An 18,161-nucleotide genomic window follows, 5' to 3' on the forward strand; every position below is an offset into this window, starting at 1 on the left:
CCTTGAAAGGCAAAGAGAAAGCAATGGTTTATATACATACCGATCTCTTAAAATCAAACTACTAATATTGGACAAATACATCATAGCACTCTCCCATTTGTAGATCTTGTCAGGCTCTTCTTTGAATCTCTCCCTATTCGAATCAAAGGCATCCTCGTATGGCCCACTTTGATTTCGAACATCATATGGATCCACATCATAGAAAATTGGGAGAAGTTCTTGTTTCTCCTCTTTGTGACAATCAACTATAGCAACCAGTTCGTCCAAACACGAAGTTGAGCTAGCATAACCTTTTGAGAACACAACGATAGAAATCCGTGAATCTTTAATTGCTTGCAGGGGTTCTGATGAAATGCTTTCTCCTCTGTCTAAATGCACATCGTCTTTGAAGGCCAAAATACCTTCTTCCGTGAGGCGATAGGAAAGATGACGAGCAAAATGTTTGCATGTATCATCACCTCTGAAACTCAGATGCACATTATATTTATAAGCCCGTGGAGAAGACGAACTCCCCTCGGTCATAATTGACTTTGACTTCTGAGGAGCATGATCGGAAGCTGAATATTCCTGGCTCAATCTTTGAGACGATCCTGGATTTTCTTGCACGGCTAAATTGGATCGTATCCCAACTTGACTATGGTCAATCACTTCATTCTCTGGCCTGAAAGGGAAAGATTAAAAAGTAAAAAGGTAAAGCAAAATGCAGAGTCCGCCTGATTAAGCATGGATTAATTAAGGGTTTAAACAAGATAACCCCGAAATACTCAACATAGAACAGACTATGTAAAAGTATGGTTTAAATACGTACTCATCTCTTAGAAACACACTGAAATCAGGTTTTTCAACAAGATTTATGCAGCCTTGCAAATTTAAGAACTTAAGCTTAAGAGTCCCAATAGAATAATGAACAGTGGATAAACTTGTACATTCTCCGAGATCAAGGTGCTCAAGATTCGGTAGTCCTACTCCTGTAAAATCTGGCTTGGTTTCCGGTTTTTTGCAATCGTAGTTACATCCAACATCAAGATCGAGGATGACCAATCTACAACAGTTACGGAAACTCAAGTAAGCAAGTTCTTTAAGAAGTCCAATAGATGAATCCACTCGCACTAGATTTGTGCATCCTGTGAAATCTAGCCGCTTAAGACTTGGGCTCCCTTCAAAATTTGGCGTCTCCATGAGCTCTTTTGAGTAACTCAAATCCACCCTTTCCAAACTTGGGAAGATCTGTGAACACAATTATTAGCTACCGTGTCATTTTGTTATATTAAATCTCTTACCTTTGATACCATCCAGAGTTATAAAATGTATTTTATTGGTGTAGAATTCGAAAAGATATAAAAACAATTCCGCATTATACAATTAGAAAACAATATTATGTAAAATAGTTTACTTGTGATATATTATCAAGATTGTTTTATACTATCACTAAAGCATTAATGTAGAATATCACGGTTACATTTGGTGTAGAAGAAAACATGGGTCAAATAATGCCAAGATGCTCCAGATAAACGGGCCAGTCCTAATCCCCTGACTTAGGCGGGTCAGCTGACCCGTTTAACAACCCTAAATGTAGTGTACTCCTTAAATCCCATATGGCCTAATATAATATTTTATCTCAACATCATCATCCTGCGATATTGAGCTAATTTTTTTGTAAGTTTTTTACTGTTTAATATTGAGTCCTATAAGTTATTGCTTGCCTAATAGTTATGCAATAAGCCAGATATAGCGATTCTTCTAGAAAAAAGTGCAGCGAAGATAAAGCAAAAAGAACTATCCAGCAACTTGGTTTTGAGTATTCCTTAGTAGAAGATGCCCAAGGCTCTGTTGGGGGTATATGGATTTGTTGAAATAGAAATGATATGGATATCAGTATGGTAGAATCTCACAACCAAATGACCAATACATCCATGTGAAGATCAAAGAAACTGACAGGAAGGAATAGTTTTTATCAACTATTTATGTGGACCCTCACTATCAGAGAAGAAGAACCATATGGCCAAAGTTGTTGAACATAGCAAATTCAATAGATGGCTCATGGCTCATGGCGGGAGACTTTAATGAAATCAAGGACACGTCGGAAAAGAAGGGAGGAGCTTATATTGATATAAGGGCATGCAATGCTTTTGTGAACTGGATTAATAGTTGTGGGCTTATTGGCCTTGGATCCATAGGGTCGAGATATACTTGGAGAGGACCTAAATAGGAAGGCTATGACAGAGTATTTAAAAGATTAGACAGAGCTCTTGCAAATCAATGAAAGACCAAATTTTATGAAGTAGTGGTGAAAGTATTAACCAGAGCAAATTCTGACCGCCATCCCTTTCTCATCACCACGGAAAGAAACACTAGCAGTACCAGCTTTCCAAAATACTTTGAGGAATAGATGAGATAACCAGGACCATCTTACCACGACGCTTAACAATTTGGAGAAAAAACTGACTATATGGAATATAAATTGCTTTGGAAAGAGAAAAAAGAAAGCTCCTAAACATGCTATCAAGAATACAAAAAAGTCAAGCATATGGAAGGAACCATTCTTGAAAAAATTGGAGCGAAAGCTGACTAAGGAGTTAAAATGATATTCTAGACAAAGAGGAAGCATATTGGATGCAAAAATCAAGAGAGAAGTGGATAGTGGATGGAGGTAGAAATACAAGATTTTACCATACAAAGGCCATCATAAGAAGAAAGAAAAATAGAAATTTAAAGCTTAAAAATAGTAATGGAAGATGGATTGAGAATGAAGAATCGCTTGGAAAGCACAAAATCATGCATCTCAAGAGCCTCTACCAAGAAAAAGTAAGTATAGTTCCTTTTGAGCTCGATAGTCCTAATTTTGATTTTGGTGATTGCAGGACAATGATGGAAAACTCAAATATAGCAGAAGTCAAAAGAACAGTTTTCAGCATTGGATCCATGAAGGCCCAGAGAGTGATGGATTTTCCACGCTCATCTACAAAAGGAATTGAGATATCATGAAGGAAAAAGTGTTTGATTTCATTGTTTCTTGCTAGAATGAGCCAAAGCTCATTCAACAAGCTAACTCCACACTCACAGGTCTGATTCCAAAAATCAACAACCTGGAGTACATAAGTCAATTCAAACTGATCGCTTTGTGCAACATGAGTTATAAGATCATCTCTAAAATCTTTGTTGAAAGGATCAAGCCTCACTTGGAAAGCAGAATTGCAATCCATCAATCCAACTTCATACCAAGAAGGAAAATTCAGGATAATATCATTATTGCGAAGAAGTTTATGCACACGATGAAAAGAATGAAAGAAAAAAAAAGCAATTCGTGGCTATAAAGATAGATTTTGAGAAGGCGTATGGCAGGTTGAACTGGAATTTTATCAATATTAGATTGAAGGAATTCAAATTACTAGATAAGGTGATTGAGATTGCGATAAACTATATAACTAGCATGGTCTACAATGTACTATGGAATGGGAACAAGATAGAAGATTTTCAACCTAACAGAGGGTTAGACAAGGAGATCCAATATTCTCTTACCTCTTTGTTATATGCATGGATAAGTTATCTCATATCATAGATGAAAGGGTGTTTCAAGGATTGTGGAACCCAATTGGAGTTGGCAGATTGGGGCGAAAAATTTTACATATGATGTTTGCTGACGACTTACTCCTATTCGCAGAAGTTTTAATTGAATAGATGAAAATCATTAAAGAGAGATTATAAATATTTTGCAAGGCATCAGGCCTGAAGATCAATGAAGAGAAAACCTCAATAATGTTCTCCAAAAGCACCGATGCGATTACCTGAAGGAATATTGTGGGATTGGCCAATTACAAGGAACAAAAGGAACTCAGAAGGTACCTAGGATCGACAATCATCAATTGTAGGAAAGGTAAGGCAAAATTCAAGGATGCACTTAGAAGATTGCAGAGCAAATTGAAAGGATGGAAAGCTAAATGCTTATCACTGGCTGGAAGACTAACTCTAGCCTAATCCTTGATCAGTCTGTTTTTGAATTACCATATGTAGCACGATAGAATATTGAAAGGAATATGTTAGGAAGTAGAGAAAATTCAGAGGAGTTTCATTTGGAGAGATGAAACCAACTACAAAAAGAAGAATCTTAGAAGTTGGAAGACTTTATACCAACCTAAACATGAAGGAGGAATGGGATTCAGGAAGTTAACCTCTATGAATGATGCTTTCCTAGCCAAGGTCTTATGACAACTCCATGAGGACTCTAATCAACTCTGGACGAAAGTATTTCTCCACAAATACTGTGATGGGAATGGAGAGGAAAGCGAGGTGCATGCTAAAAGCACAAACTCAACCCTATGGAGAGAACTAATGAAGCTGAAACCTTTAATCTAGTCAAATTCTTTTAGAAGTATCAGGAATGGGCTATCCACCAAGTTCTGGACAGATCATTGGGTTGATGGAGAAGATACTTGGAAGCATAGGCACTGACACAGAACATTGACACAAACAAATTCATCTGGGAGTGAACTAATGAAAAAGGAAAGTGGAATTTAGAACTGTTTAAGAACAACCTACTTATTACAATAGTTCATAAAATTACTACTATTCCTCCACCACACTAAGATGATGATGACAACATAGGGTGGAAAACTTTAGAAGACAAGGAATTTTCAGTGGGATCTATTTTTAGGGCTATCAATAATTAGACTAAACCAACGAGGAACAACTAGAGCAAAATATGAAAGTGGAAAGGAACTCAGAAAGCAAAAGTTTTTGTGTGGACTGCAATGTATAAAAGAACCCTAACTAACCAGAGGAAAGCCAAGATTTTTGGGGGTGATGGAAATTGCAACTACTATCACGGAGTGCAAGAAAACCTAATACATGCTCAGAGATTGTCAGAAGGCTTAAAACGAATAAATATCTTATGACATTAAGTATATAATTAAACAATAAATATGTTCTTAAGAAACTATGTTGAAAATCCAAATTACTGGTCAATCCTATTGTCTTTTTAAGACTAATTATAACAACAATAACAACAATACCAAAAACAACAACAACAACAAAGCCTTGTTCTACTAGGTGAGGTTGGCTACATGAATCAAACGACGTCATTGAGCTCTATCATGTATCATGTCTACAGAGAGACCATTTACATGTAGATCTCGTTTGACTATTTCATGGATAGTCTTCTTAGGTCTTCCTCTTCCTTTCACCCCTTGTTCATCTTCCATCTCATCCACCTTCCTGACTGGGTGCTCTATTGGTCTTCTTCTCATATGTCCAAACCACCTGAGATATGATTTTACCATTTTTCCCATAATAGGTGCTACTCTCTCTCTCTCTCTCTGTCTCTCTCTCTTATATCTCCATTCCTTATTCTATCCAATTGCGTATGACCACTCATCCATCTCAACATATTCATCTCTGCCACACTTAACTTATGTTCATGCTCCCCTTTGGCCGCTTAACACTCTGTACCATAAAACATAGCCGGTCTGATACTAGTGAGATAGAATTTACTTTTAAGTTTTAAAGGCACTTTTTTGTCGCATATAAAATCAGACGCACTCTGCCATTTTAACCAACCTACTTGAATCCTATGATTTACATCCTATTCAATCTCTCCATTATCTTGTATGATGCACCCAAGATACTTAAAACGTTTAACTTTTCACAGGATATTTTTTACACGTGAGCATCATTCATAGCTTTTCTATATGATTTATATGGTGATTTGTTGATTTTCTATAAGATTTAAGTGATTTACACCCTTCGTTGTTACATTATATTGTTTACAGGTAGCATTTGAGCAAAGACTTGGAAAAATTCTTGAAGAAGAAGCTCACTATCCCTCTTTGGCAAGGTGGGGCTAAACGCCGCTCGCGCCGGATAGCACGAACTCCCCATTCTTCTCAAGATAGGTGGCGCTAAACGACACATCACTAGCATTTAGCACCGGGTTTTTAGAAAACGAGCATAACTTTGTGGGATAAGTGGCGCTAAATGCCACATCACCAGCGTTTATTGCGGGCAGCAAACTCACGTGTGGTCCCCATGTCTGCCACAATCAACACGGAAGAGATTTCCTTATTCAATTAAAAATAAAACAAATAGAAAAGATATTACTAGGATTACTTAGTTTTATTTTGGAATCAATTAGGATTTGACATAAAAAGGAAAAAGATTTTTCCTGCGGGATCTTCTCTTCTTTGGCACATTTTTCAGTTTACGCACTTTTTACACTTTAGGATTTTTCTCTGCATCATGAACCATTAAAAATCTATTATTAAGGTTAGGAGCTCTATTTAATTTAATGGATTAATAGTATTTGTTTTCCTATACTTGATTAACGTATTAATTTCTGTTTAAGAATTGGTTTCGTTCTTCATCATAAGGATTAGAGTATATTGAAAAATAACCTTAATCTAATTTGAATTCTTTTAAATTTTGGAAAAGTTAAATCATTAGAATTAAAGCTTGAAACTCTTTCTCACAATTCTTCAATTATCTGGATTTAATGTGATACGTGACATATAGTCAGATTATTTCTAGGTTCTTAGGAATTATGTGACTTATAAACCAAAATGTGAACTTAACAATTTAACACAACTAATTGATCAAGGAATTGACAGTTGGTTGGATTAGAAGACATTGAATTGCCCAAAAATTGGAATTCAATCACTTAGGGTTTTTCATGAACTAAATCTTTGTACGATCAATGTAGTTGACGATAATTGTTGATCCGAAAATCTAAACATCTTCAAAACCTTAACTCTCTTCTCATACTATTTTCTCACACGTTTATTGTTTGCATTCTTCAATTTACTATCTTTTATGCTGTTTGATATTCAAAACTCTTAATTTCACTTGTCTAACTAGAATGATCAGTCAACCATTGCTTGCTCAGTCTATTAATCCTCGTGGGATTGACACTTACTTACCGTGAGTTTATTACTTAGTACGACCGGGTGCACTTGCCGGTAGTTTGGGTTGAAAAATTCGCATTAGTTTTTCCCAATCTTAACCTCTGTATTAGGGTATTCCCTTCGGTGGCCGAACTTACATTCCATGTATTCCGTCTTGCTACGGCTTATGCACAGACATATACTTTTAGAACTTCTCTCCATAAATCAAACTTCTTATTTAGGTGTTTCCTTAACTCTCCCATAAGGATGATATCATTAACAAAAAACATGCACCATGACACAGGCTCTTGGATATGCTCTCTGAGTACTTCCAAGACTAATGTGAAAAGGTATAAACTTAAGGATGATTCTTGGTGTAATCTTATACCAATAGAAAATTTCTCTATCGCACCACTTTGAGTCTTCACACTAGTTATAACCCCATCATACATGTCTTTAATTGCACGAATATATGCGATCCTTACTCTCTTTTTTTCCAAACCTTTCCATAAGACCTCCCTTGGCACCTTATCGTACGCTTTTTTCAAATCAATAAACACCATATGTAGATCTCTTTATTACTACGATACCTCTCTATCATCTTTATTAACAGGTATGTAGTTTCAGTGATGGATCCACCTGGCATAAAACAAAATTGGTTCTCTATTACTTGTATCTCTTGTCTCAGCCTCCATTCTATCACTCTTTTTCATAACTTTATGGTATGACTCATGAGCTTGATCTCTCTATAGTTTTTGCAACTCTGTATATCTCTCTTATTCCTTTAGATAGTGTTCATACCCTAGGCCAAGCTATACGGTTCGGGTTGGACGACGTCAGAACGACCGACTTCTTAAAGATTGGTCGTCACCGACCTCTTCATAAAGAGCTCGGACAAACTTGCCATTAAGGCCCAAGCAGGCCCAAAACAGAAGAACGTAACCCACTCTAAAGGCGGCTGGCCTAAAAGATAGGAGACCTCGCTCAAAGATAAGATAAGATAACTAACTTATCTTATCTCAAAAGGTCACTCCACACTACTATAAATACACTGGAGCACCCAGATATAACTCATGCTCTGATTCTACACAAAAACCTGCCTAAAGCACGTGCTAACTTAAGCATCGGAGTCTCTTGCAGGTACCACCACCCTCCGGTGTTTAAGGATCAGCAGCACCACCAGATCCAGCAAGTCGGACACAACAGCTCCGACCACCATCAGAAGGTCTCATCCGAGATCGACCTTCAATTTTACGTAACCCTCGGAATATGGACGCCGTTGCCGGAGAACTTGGAAGTCATTCCGTCATCATGGCAGACAACCCTGACAATGATCATAACTCCGGCTTTGAAGAAAGAACGCCGCTTAAAAACATGGATGCTACATCAAAGGATACACCTCAACCTAAGGGAGACAAGCAGTCTCCAAACACAGAAATTTTAGATGTCCTTCGTGAACAGCAGGATAGCCTCAAACAGCTCGAACAAGAGGCCAAACATACCAAGACCACTCGATCCAGTCGTGAAGATAGCCCTCACACCAAGACCCATTCACTAAAGAGATTATGAAAGCTAAAGTCCCAAAGGACTTCAAAGCTCCCGACATGACCCCATACGACGGTACGTCTGATCCAAGCCATCATCTCAACAATTTCAGAAGCAGGATGTATCTCACGGACGCTTTAGATGCAATTCGTTGCAAAGCTTTTCCAACCACTCTGACTAAAACAGGAATAAAGTGGTTCGACAGTTTGCCTCCAAGATCAATCACAAGTTTTGATGACCTTGCTAAAAAGTTTCTTGCCAGGTTTTCCATCCAAAAAGTTAAAGCCAAACATGCTCTAAGCCAAAAATGGCAGGGGGGACTGTTTATACCCTGGACCGAGCTATACGGTTCGGGTTAGACGACGTCAGAACGACCGACTTCTTAAATATTGGTCGTCACCAACCTCTTCATAAAGAGCTCGGACAAACTCGCCATTAAGGCCCAAGCAGGCCCAAGACAGAAGAACGCAACCCACTCTAAAGGCGGCTGACCTAAAAGATAGGAAACCTCGCTCAAAGATAAGATAAGATAATTAACTTATCTTATATCAAAAGGTCACTCCACACTACTATAAATACACTGGAGCACCCAAGTATAACTCATACTCTGATTCTACACAAAAATCTGCCTAAAGCACGTGTTAACTTAAGCATCGGAGTCTCTTGCAGGTACCACCACCCTCCGGTGATCAAGGATTAGCAGCACCACCAGATCCAGCAAGTCGAACACAACAGCTCCGACCACCATCAGAAGGTCTCATCCGAGATAGACCTTCAGTTTCAGGTAACCCTCGGAACAGATAGGTACCAAGGTGCTTTGTCTCCACTCATATGGCATCTTCTTTAACCTTAAAATCTCATTAAAAAACTTGGTTAACCAACTGATGCCTTTCTTTCCAAGACCCTTACAAACTTCAATTGGAATATTATTGGGTCCTATTTTCCTGCCATTTTTCATCTGCTTTAGAGCCTTTTTTTACCTCAAAGGCTAGAATTCTTTGATAGTAGTTGAAGTTTTGATCTTTTTCCCTCGTGCATAACCGACTAAGACTCAGAAGAGTCTTCTGTCCTTCATTAAATAACTTGTAGAAATAACTCTTTCACCTTTCATTGATCTTCACATCTTGAGCCAAAACCTCTCCGTTTTTATCCTTTATGTACTTAACATGATCTAAATCTCTCGTTCTTTTTTCACTACTCTTTGCGATTATATATATACATTTTTCTCCTTCCTTTGTACCTAAAGACTGGTAGATATCTTCGTATGCTCTTATTTTTACTTCACTTACTGCTATTTTTTTCTCTTTCTTAGCAGTCTTATATTTTTTTCAATTATTTGTATTGTGGTACAAAGACCATTCTTTAAAGCACTCCTTTTTTGCCTTTATCTTTTCTTGTACACTTGTATTCCATAACCAGGACTCCTTATCTCTTGGTCATATCCCTCTAGATTCACCAAAACTTTCTTTTGCTGTTCTTCTAATAACTTATGACATCTCCCTCCACATCTCCTCTGCGCTTCCATCATTTTTCCATTTTGCTTCTTCTCCTACCTGTCTTAGGAAGCTTCTTTGTTCCTCACCTTTCATCCACCACCACCTCATCCTTGGGTTCTTTGTATAATCTCTTTTCCTCAACTTTTGCTTAACGCAAAAATTTCACGACGAGCATCTTATATTGTGTTGTTAAATTTTCTCTCAGAATAATTTTACAATTAGTGCAAAATTTCTGGTCGACTCTCCTCAATAAGAAGAAATCGATTTGAGAGCTTGTCATGCCACTCCTATAGGTTATAATATGTTTGTCTCTCTTTTTAAAATATGTATTTGCAATGAGAATGTCAAAAGTTGAAGAAAAGTCTAAAATAGTTTTACCCTCGGTATTGACCACCACGAAACCATGGCTTCCATGAATACTTCCATATCCAGTCACTTCTCTTCTAACATGGCCATCTAAATCTCCTCCTAAGAAGATCTTATCTCTCGAAAGTATGTCATGGAGCAAACTCTCTAAATCCTCCAAAAACCTTATCTTGTGTTGCTCGTTTGAACCCACTTGCAGTGCACAGGCGCTAATCACATGAAAAGTACCTCCTTCTACTACAAGTTTGATAGAGATGATCCAATCACCCATTCTCTTGACATCCATTACGTCCTTCTTGCACTGCTTATCCACAATAATACCTATCCCATTTCTTTTCTTCACATTTCCTATATACCAAAGTTTGAACCCAGAGGTATCAAACTCCTTAACTTTTGCACCAACCTATTTTGTTTCTTGGATGCACATGATGTCAATCTTCTTCCTTGTCATGGTATCTACCACCTTCATGAGTTTTCCTATTAGAATGCCTATGTTTCATGTTCTAAATCTCAACCTTCTGTCGCTCCAACCTTTACCTTTTTCTTTTTCTTTGTAAACTAGCTTATTTACCCTCATCTATTCACAAAAATACGAGAACCCTTATTCATTTAACACAATACCCAGGCACCGATGCAGCAGCTCTTGCTCATTTGACACTGTACACCAACTATACAGCGCATTACTTCCGAGCAATGACCTAACTTTAACGCAATAACGTCTTTAATCCATGTCATGAAAATTCGACTAAGTTTTATGTTAATTATTAAAAGCCTAACATAATCCTTCTCCTTTATCTGGGTTTAGAACCGGTTATATATCGCAAGCGTTGCACAAGCATAGTTTTTTTTAAAACTAATTATATTCATTATTTTCAAAGAATAAAATCTCTCTTTGGTTAGAAAAGAAAAAAAAAACATATAATCTATGCAGCTGCCCTGAAAAGAATTGAGAATATTTTTTATTTAAAAAGAACAATATAATAAAAATAAAATAAAATAAAACGATGCAGCTTTTTTCTAATAATATCTTCTAAATTATTTCATTTTTGTTTATTCTATCTAAAGTTTTTTATGCCGCTTGCAAAAAAATAATTGAGATAATTATTTCTTAAAAATAGATCCTCTCAATTTTTTTTTAGAAAAATTATGCTAAAGGACTACTAAAAAGATTTAATTATTAAAAAAGACTTTTAATATTAAAATTATTAAAAAGGACTAATTTTATAATATTTAAAAAAAAGATCAAATCTTTTTTGTGAATAGACAAATATATCCTTAGATTATTTTTTTATTTATTTATTTTTTAAAAACATATTTTTTTTCTAATTATTTATCATACTCAAATCCTTATTCTTCGCCTATAATTCAGAGACATTTGTTACTGTCAATCATAAAACATATAACTTGGGAGTATACTAATGTCTTACTATTATGATTTGGTCATTTTTAATAATTTTAGTATTAAAGGTTCTTTTTAATAATTAAATCTTTTTAACAGTCCTTTAAAATTATTTTTTTTATTTTTTTTAACAATTGAGGGAGTAAAATGTGATCTCTCACCATTAATTATTATAAGTAGGACAAAGAAAAAACATGAAAGAGAGTTCATTGAAAGATTATAGATCACACTTTACTTTCTCAATTTTTTTTAACAATTGAGAAGATTCATTCTCATTATTCTTTCCACTGTTTCTCTTATTAAGGGGAAAAAAATAAAAAATTAAAATAAAAAGAAGATGAAGAAGATATTAAACTACCTGGCGGCCATGCCAAAGCCTTTTGATGCGGCTGTTAGGCAAATTCAACTGAACAAGACTGTTGTACGGTTCAAATGAAGGCAAAGAAGAGAAAGGATATCCATCCCACAAAAGATACCGTAATTTGTTGGGAAGAGAAGTAAGCTTTCCTGAGAAATGCTCATGAAATAATATGAGCATTTTAAGATTTGTCATTTTTGACAACCCTTCGATGTTCAGATCTTCATGTTTGGAGATGGAGATATCCTCACATAGAACTATGGCTTTAACTTCGCTTGCTTCCTGCAAAACGAACATAAACATGTTACCAAAAAAAAAAAGCATATTTTTGACAGCCTCAAAAAATGATCGCAAGTACGAAACAAATGTAATTTTCTAATGATACAGTTAAATTCGCTAGAGTGGAATTGTTACATTCTTTGACTTCAAGGTAAAGCTAAAGTCCTCGTAACGCCACAATCTACTCCACGATGCTGGATTTCCAAGACATTCTTGACGGACAATTTCCTTTCCCATTTCTTGCAATAGATCATGCATATGAATTTCCTCTTCCTCATTTTTTATGAGTGATTTGTCTATCAAAGCGTGAATCCCAATTCCAGCAAAATATCCACAACAATTTAGAACTTCCTTTACAAAATCTAGCTTCTTCCCATGAAAGAAACAAGCAATGTGCAAAAAGATTTCTTTCTCTTCTTGGTCTAATCCATTGAAACTTATTTGAAGAATCTTTATAATTTCAAAAGATGGCACTCTTCTCGATCTATTCAAGGTATCTTCCCAGAAGGTTACATTACGGTATCGCAAAAAAGAAGCTAGTACTCTGATTGCCAACGGAAGACCACCAGCATATTCTAGTACTCTGGGAATCAACTCAGTATAGCCCTCATCATTGGTAACATCGGGACAAGCACTCAGGAACAGTTCACGAGCTTCATCTTCATTCAATAATGGAATCTCGTAAATTTCATCTACTCCATATGCAGTCAAAATATGTCTATCCCTGGTGGTTATGATAATCCTACTTCCGTTCCCAAGCATGTTACGATTTATAGCCAATGACTCCAACTGCCTTGGCACATCAACATTCTCAAGGACTATAAGGATCTTTTTCCCATAAAGCCTTCTTCTTAAGAAGCCAGACATTTCAAAAGGACTGTACATATCTGAAAGTTCTTCGTTTAAAAATTGACAGAGGACTTGTTTCTGCAAAGCAGTAGCACCACCAAATCTGTAAACCTGGCTTACGTCCTCAATAAAACAAGCACCCTCAAATTCCTGAACGATTCTGTCATACAAAGCTAAAGCATGGGTTGTCTTTCCAGATCCACCCATGCCCCAAACTCCGAGAACTAAAACACAATCATCCTCTAATTTCAAAAGCTTTTCTAGCATGGCTAAACTGGATTGTATACCAACTGGACTGTGGCTACTAAGCCTTGAGAATTTAGGGCATAATCGTTCCACTATCTGAATGATATTTCCAATCGCTTCAATCTCTGACCTAAAAGGGAAAGATTAAAAAATAAGAAACCAAACATATATCTTTGCAAGATGATTTGTAATAGCTTAACTATGATAAACTAAGATGCAGATTCTGCTTAAGCATGGAATGCTTAGTGGTTTGCATAAGATAAGTTATGACTTGCCTAGAAATGATCAAGTTCCTGTAAAGTATGGTTTAGATACTTACCAATCTTTTAGACTTATATCTTGTAGATTAGTCATGTACTTCAAAGCTTCCCTCCACTTTTGAACCTTAAGGGGATCTTGTTTGAATTCCTTCGTATATGAAACAAACGCTTTCTCATAAGGGCCGGTTTGTCTTTGAACATCCCTACGATCCACACCACAGAAAACTGGGATGACAGTTTGATTTAGTTCCCGGTGACAGTCAACTATGGTAGCCATTTCCTCCAAAGAGCAAGTTGAGTCAGCATAATCTCTTGTGAAGACAACTATAAGAATCCTGGAATCTTTAATTACTTGGAGGTCCTGTGAAGGAATGGAGTCTCCTCTCTCAGTCTCCTCTTCACTCGTGAAGGTGGAAAATCCTTTCTTGGTAAGATAATGGTAAAGGTAGTCAATAAATGTGTAGGGAGTGTGAGTGCGTCTGAGACTGAGAAACACGTCATATTTGTTGAATTCCTGCAATGATGGTCTTCTTTCAGTGGATTCTGGATTTTTATGAGTAGATCTTGAACTTTGGAATTTATAAACCAGTGTGTCCCGCACAGCCTCAACTATTCTTTCAATCCCTTCGGCTTCAGCGCTGAAAGAGGAACAGAAATAATCTGTCATACCAAAACAACAATAAGATCACTAATCCCTTGCAAAGGGAAAAACAATGGTTAGTTTATATACATACGGATCTCTTAAAGCAAAACCACTTAAATTGGCCAAATACGTCATAGCACTCTTCCATTTGTAGATCTTGTCAGGCTCTTCTTTGAATTTCTCCCTATGTAAATCAAACGCATCCTCGTATGCCCCACTTTGATATCGAACATCGCGTGGATCTACATCATAGAAAACTGGGAGAAGTTCCTGCTTCATCTCTTTGTGACAATCAACTATAGCAACCAGATCGTCCAAACACCGAGTTGAGCTAGCATAACCTCTTGAGAACACAACGATAGAAATCCGTGAATCTTTAATTGCTTGCAGGAGCTGTGATGAAAGGCTTTCTCCTCTGCTTAAATTCACATCGTCTTTGAAGGCTAAGATACCTTCTGCCATGAGACGATGGTAAAGAAAATCAATGAAAGTTATGCGGGTATCAGCACCTCTGAAACTCAGATACACATCATATTTATAACCTCGCGGAGAAGACGAACTCCCCTCGGTCATAGTTGACTTTGACTCCGGAGGAGGATGATCGCAAGTTGAATCTTCCTGCTGGCTCAGGGAGCTGCCTTGGCTGACATTTGAATCCAGAGAATGAAGAGAAGCCGAATCTTCCTGGCTCAACCTGCTGCCTTCCTCGCCCAACGGTTCATCTTTGATGTTGTTGGAATCTGAATCTTGGTAACCCAGCAGAGCCCGGAACTTGCTGCCGAGTAAGGGTCTCAAATTGAGTAAGATGCCTGATATGAATGAACCAAAAACTATACCTGATATGAAAAGGCACACCTTCCATGACCAACTAGCATTAGTAGAAACTGATGGCGTCTCGCCTGGCTCCATTCTTCCAACACACTTTGCAGCTATCTTCACCTCAAAATTCACATAAATCTACTCAATTGATTATCTCACACAGCAAACACAGATATCGACCTTGACTACTTTCAAGACTGAAATTCTTGGCGACAAAATTGAAACTTTAATGATATTTTTTTCAAAAATGTTCTCCCTCTAACTTTTTAAATTCTAAGTCTAACTCCACCTTTTCTTTTACTCCCAAATCATGACTCCCTCTCCCGCAACTTCTATCTCCACCGCCACCACCAGCACCGTCGTCGTGGCAAGACGATTTTGCCGATGATTTCGAGTCACTCAGCTTCGCCTCCACGACCGCCACCACAAACCATCGCCGACATCAAGCGCAGCACAAGCTTCGGACAGAGAGAGGCAGCGTCGCAGACTTGCACTGGAGCAGCGAGTAGAGAGATCAAAGAAGAGGGTGGAAGAGGACTGAAGAGGTGAGACAGTGTTGACTGAAGAAGAAATTTGAGAAGAAAAAGAGGAACGGGAAAAGAAATACTGGACTTGTTTAGGGGCCATTTTAAAAAGATATTTTTTAATGATTTTTTATTTAAAAAGATCTTTTATAAAAGAGTACAGTATCGTTTTCTTTTCAACGTTTTGGGTAAATCTTATTTGTATCTTTAACGTTTAAATTGTCCTATTCGTATCTTTAATGTTTGTAAAAGTAATTCAATGTTATCAATTACACATCACGAATGCTTTAGTTTGAGTTTTAAAAAATCTCTTCTTGAAGTTAGAATACAAATGTCTGGAATAGAATCGATGATCCACTTCAAAAAATATCTCATCAAAAGTTGAAACTAATTCCTACAATATTTACATAATTCACTTTTCTAAGGACATAATTGAATCTAAACACAAATAGTGAGTATAATATTAAAATCGAACATATCCAAGTGAGACTTAATTGAGAATGAATACATCCAAGTGAGAATAATTGAAAAATATAATCTGATTCATTAGTATAATTGATAGTAGGATAACATTAAATCACTTTTATAAACGTTAGGGATACAAATAGAACGATTTAAATGTTGGGAAAAGCTCTGAATACAAGCCATTAGGGCTTGTATGCTTTACAAGTTCATTAAACAATAAAATCAAATTACGCGCTACTTCACGTACGACGCGCTACATCCCTTCTTCTTCTCCTTCTTTTTCGATCGTTCTTTTCTCCTCCTTTCTTACTGGTTTGTTCTTCGTCGTTGACGTTAGTTCCTCCACATACTATTACGGCACGTTTTCATTGCACCTTCTTCTTCTTCTTGCTGCACGTTCTTCTTCCTCTTCCTCTTCTTCTTCTTCTTTTCTTTTGTTTTTTGCCTTCTCTTTCTCCTTCTTCATTTACGTGCTTTTCTCTCTGTTTTCTTTCTTTGTAATTCTCGATTTCTATTGTTTTTTGACATCAAGCTCTGAAATCGTTTTTGAAGAAAAGAAGTAGCAGAAGATGAGGAGGAAAAAGAGAAAGAGTTCTGAATTATGCATGATTTTGGGTGTATTTCTTTAAATCCTTTTGGTGTATTTTCTGTAATCTTTTGGGTGTATTTCTATAATCGTTTGGGTGAATTCCTGTAACCGTTTGGGTGTATTTCTGTAATCTCTTGGGTGTATTTTATGTAATCGTTTGGGCGTATTTCTGTAATCTCTTGGGTGTATTTTATGTAATCGTTTGGGTGTATTTCTGTAATGCTTGCCATTTTTTCTGAAATGAAAAATACACCCATAGATATCAATAAGATACACCTATAGATATGAGTCAGATACACCCATAAATATCAGTCAGATATCACTCAAATACACCCAAAGGGTTACAGAAAATACACCCAAAGGATTTAAGAAAATACACCCAAAATGTTACAAGAATTCACCCAAACGATTATAGGAATACACCCAAAGGGTTACAGAAAATACACACAAAGGATTACAGAAAATACACCCAAATGGTTACAAGAATTCACCCACGAGAAAACAGAGAGAAAAGGCGTAAATGAAGAAGACGAAGAGGAAAACGAGGAAGAAGAACGTGCAGAAACGAAAGAAAAGGAGAAGAAGAAGAGTAAGAGGAAGAAGAATGTGCAGCAAGAAGAATAAGAAAAATTTCAGAAACCATAAAAATCGAAAAAAAACGAAGAAGAAGAAGAAGAGGAAGAGGAAGAGGAAGAGGAAGAGGAAGAGGAAGAAGAAGAAAACGAAGACAAAGAAGAAGAAGAAGAGAAGAAGAAGAAGACGAAGAGGAACCGTTTGAGTGGGGTGTGTGTAGTTACGCTCCATTCAAAATGAGTTAATGCGCGTGTTAATGAAGTTTGGGCTGATAACTTGTAAAACTTGTACGGCCTTTTTACTTGTATGTGTAGCAGGCCCCTTAAATGTTAGGAACACAAATAAGACTTACCCCAAACGTTGGGGACAAAAACAATACTTTATTCTTTATAAAAATAAAAGTGATTTTATGTTTTGATATCTTGTAAAAAAAATATTTTTATTTATTAATTATATTTAGATAAAATAAGATAAAAATATTTTTTATTTATTATGTAAAATTTTTTTTAAAAAAAAGATCTTTTAAAAAAATATAAATGATAACTTTTTAAAAAAAATATTTTTTATTATTTTAATATTTTTATTTTTATTATTAAAAATTTCTCAAATACATTAAAAATAAAAAAAAATTTAATTATTTTTTTCGATTTAATGGCGCTAAACAAACACACAGAGATTGTTTATAAACATATGTCAATTCACTTAAAAGAATTAAATTTTTGTACTAAAACAAATAAAAAAATAATTTGAATTATTTTGAGAATTTTTATTCTCATTTCTCTTTTATTTACAAATCAAATAAAAAAATTAATTTTAAAATTAATTCTCATATTAAATAAATTTAATATATCAAATATAAAAAATTGTATTTATAATTC

The 18,161-nt window shown here is 36.1% G+C and overlaps 1 protein-coding gene across 7 annotated transcripts in view; it reads right to left on the bottom strand.

Moving 5' to 3' along the window:
• LOC107462388 (uncharacterized) overlaps window positions 1–18,161 on the bottom strand; it is a 34,153-nt gene that overhangs the window by 4,004 nt on the left and 11,988 nt on the right. For 3 of the 7 annotated variants that reach the window (XM_052252820.1, XM_052252819.1, XM_052252817.1), the window contains exons 2-7: window positions 14,405–15,246; window positions 13,730–14,308; window positions 12,451–13,540; window positions 12,037–12,318; window positions 809–1,227; window positions 41–661 (exon numbers count right to left, since the gene is read on the bottom strand). In XM_052252820.1, the coding sequence (XP_052108780.1) occupies window positions 41–661; window positions 809–1,227; window positions 12,037–12,318; window positions 12,451–13,540; window positions 13,730–14,308; window positions 14,405–15,222 (3,809 nt within the window). In that variant the 5' untranslated portion in view covers window positions 15,223–15,246. Of the gene's footprint in view, window positions 1–40; window positions 662–808; window positions 1,228–12,036; window positions 12,319–12,450; window positions 13,541–13,729; window positions 14,309–14,404; window positions 15,271–18,161 lie in introns of all 7 variants that reach the window. The other 4 variants (XM_052252823.1, XM_052252822.1, XM_052252821.1 and 1 more) reach the window with 4 other exon arrangements.

The sequence above is a fragment of the Arachis duranensis genome, chromosome 8, assembly GCF_000817695.3.
Source record: "Arachis duranensis cultivar V14167 chromosome 8, aradu.V14167.gnm2.J7QH, whole genome shotgun sequence".
Lineage (NCBI taxonomy): Eukaryota > Viridiplantae > Streptophyta > Magnoliopsida > Fabales > Fabaceae > Arachis > Arachis duranensis.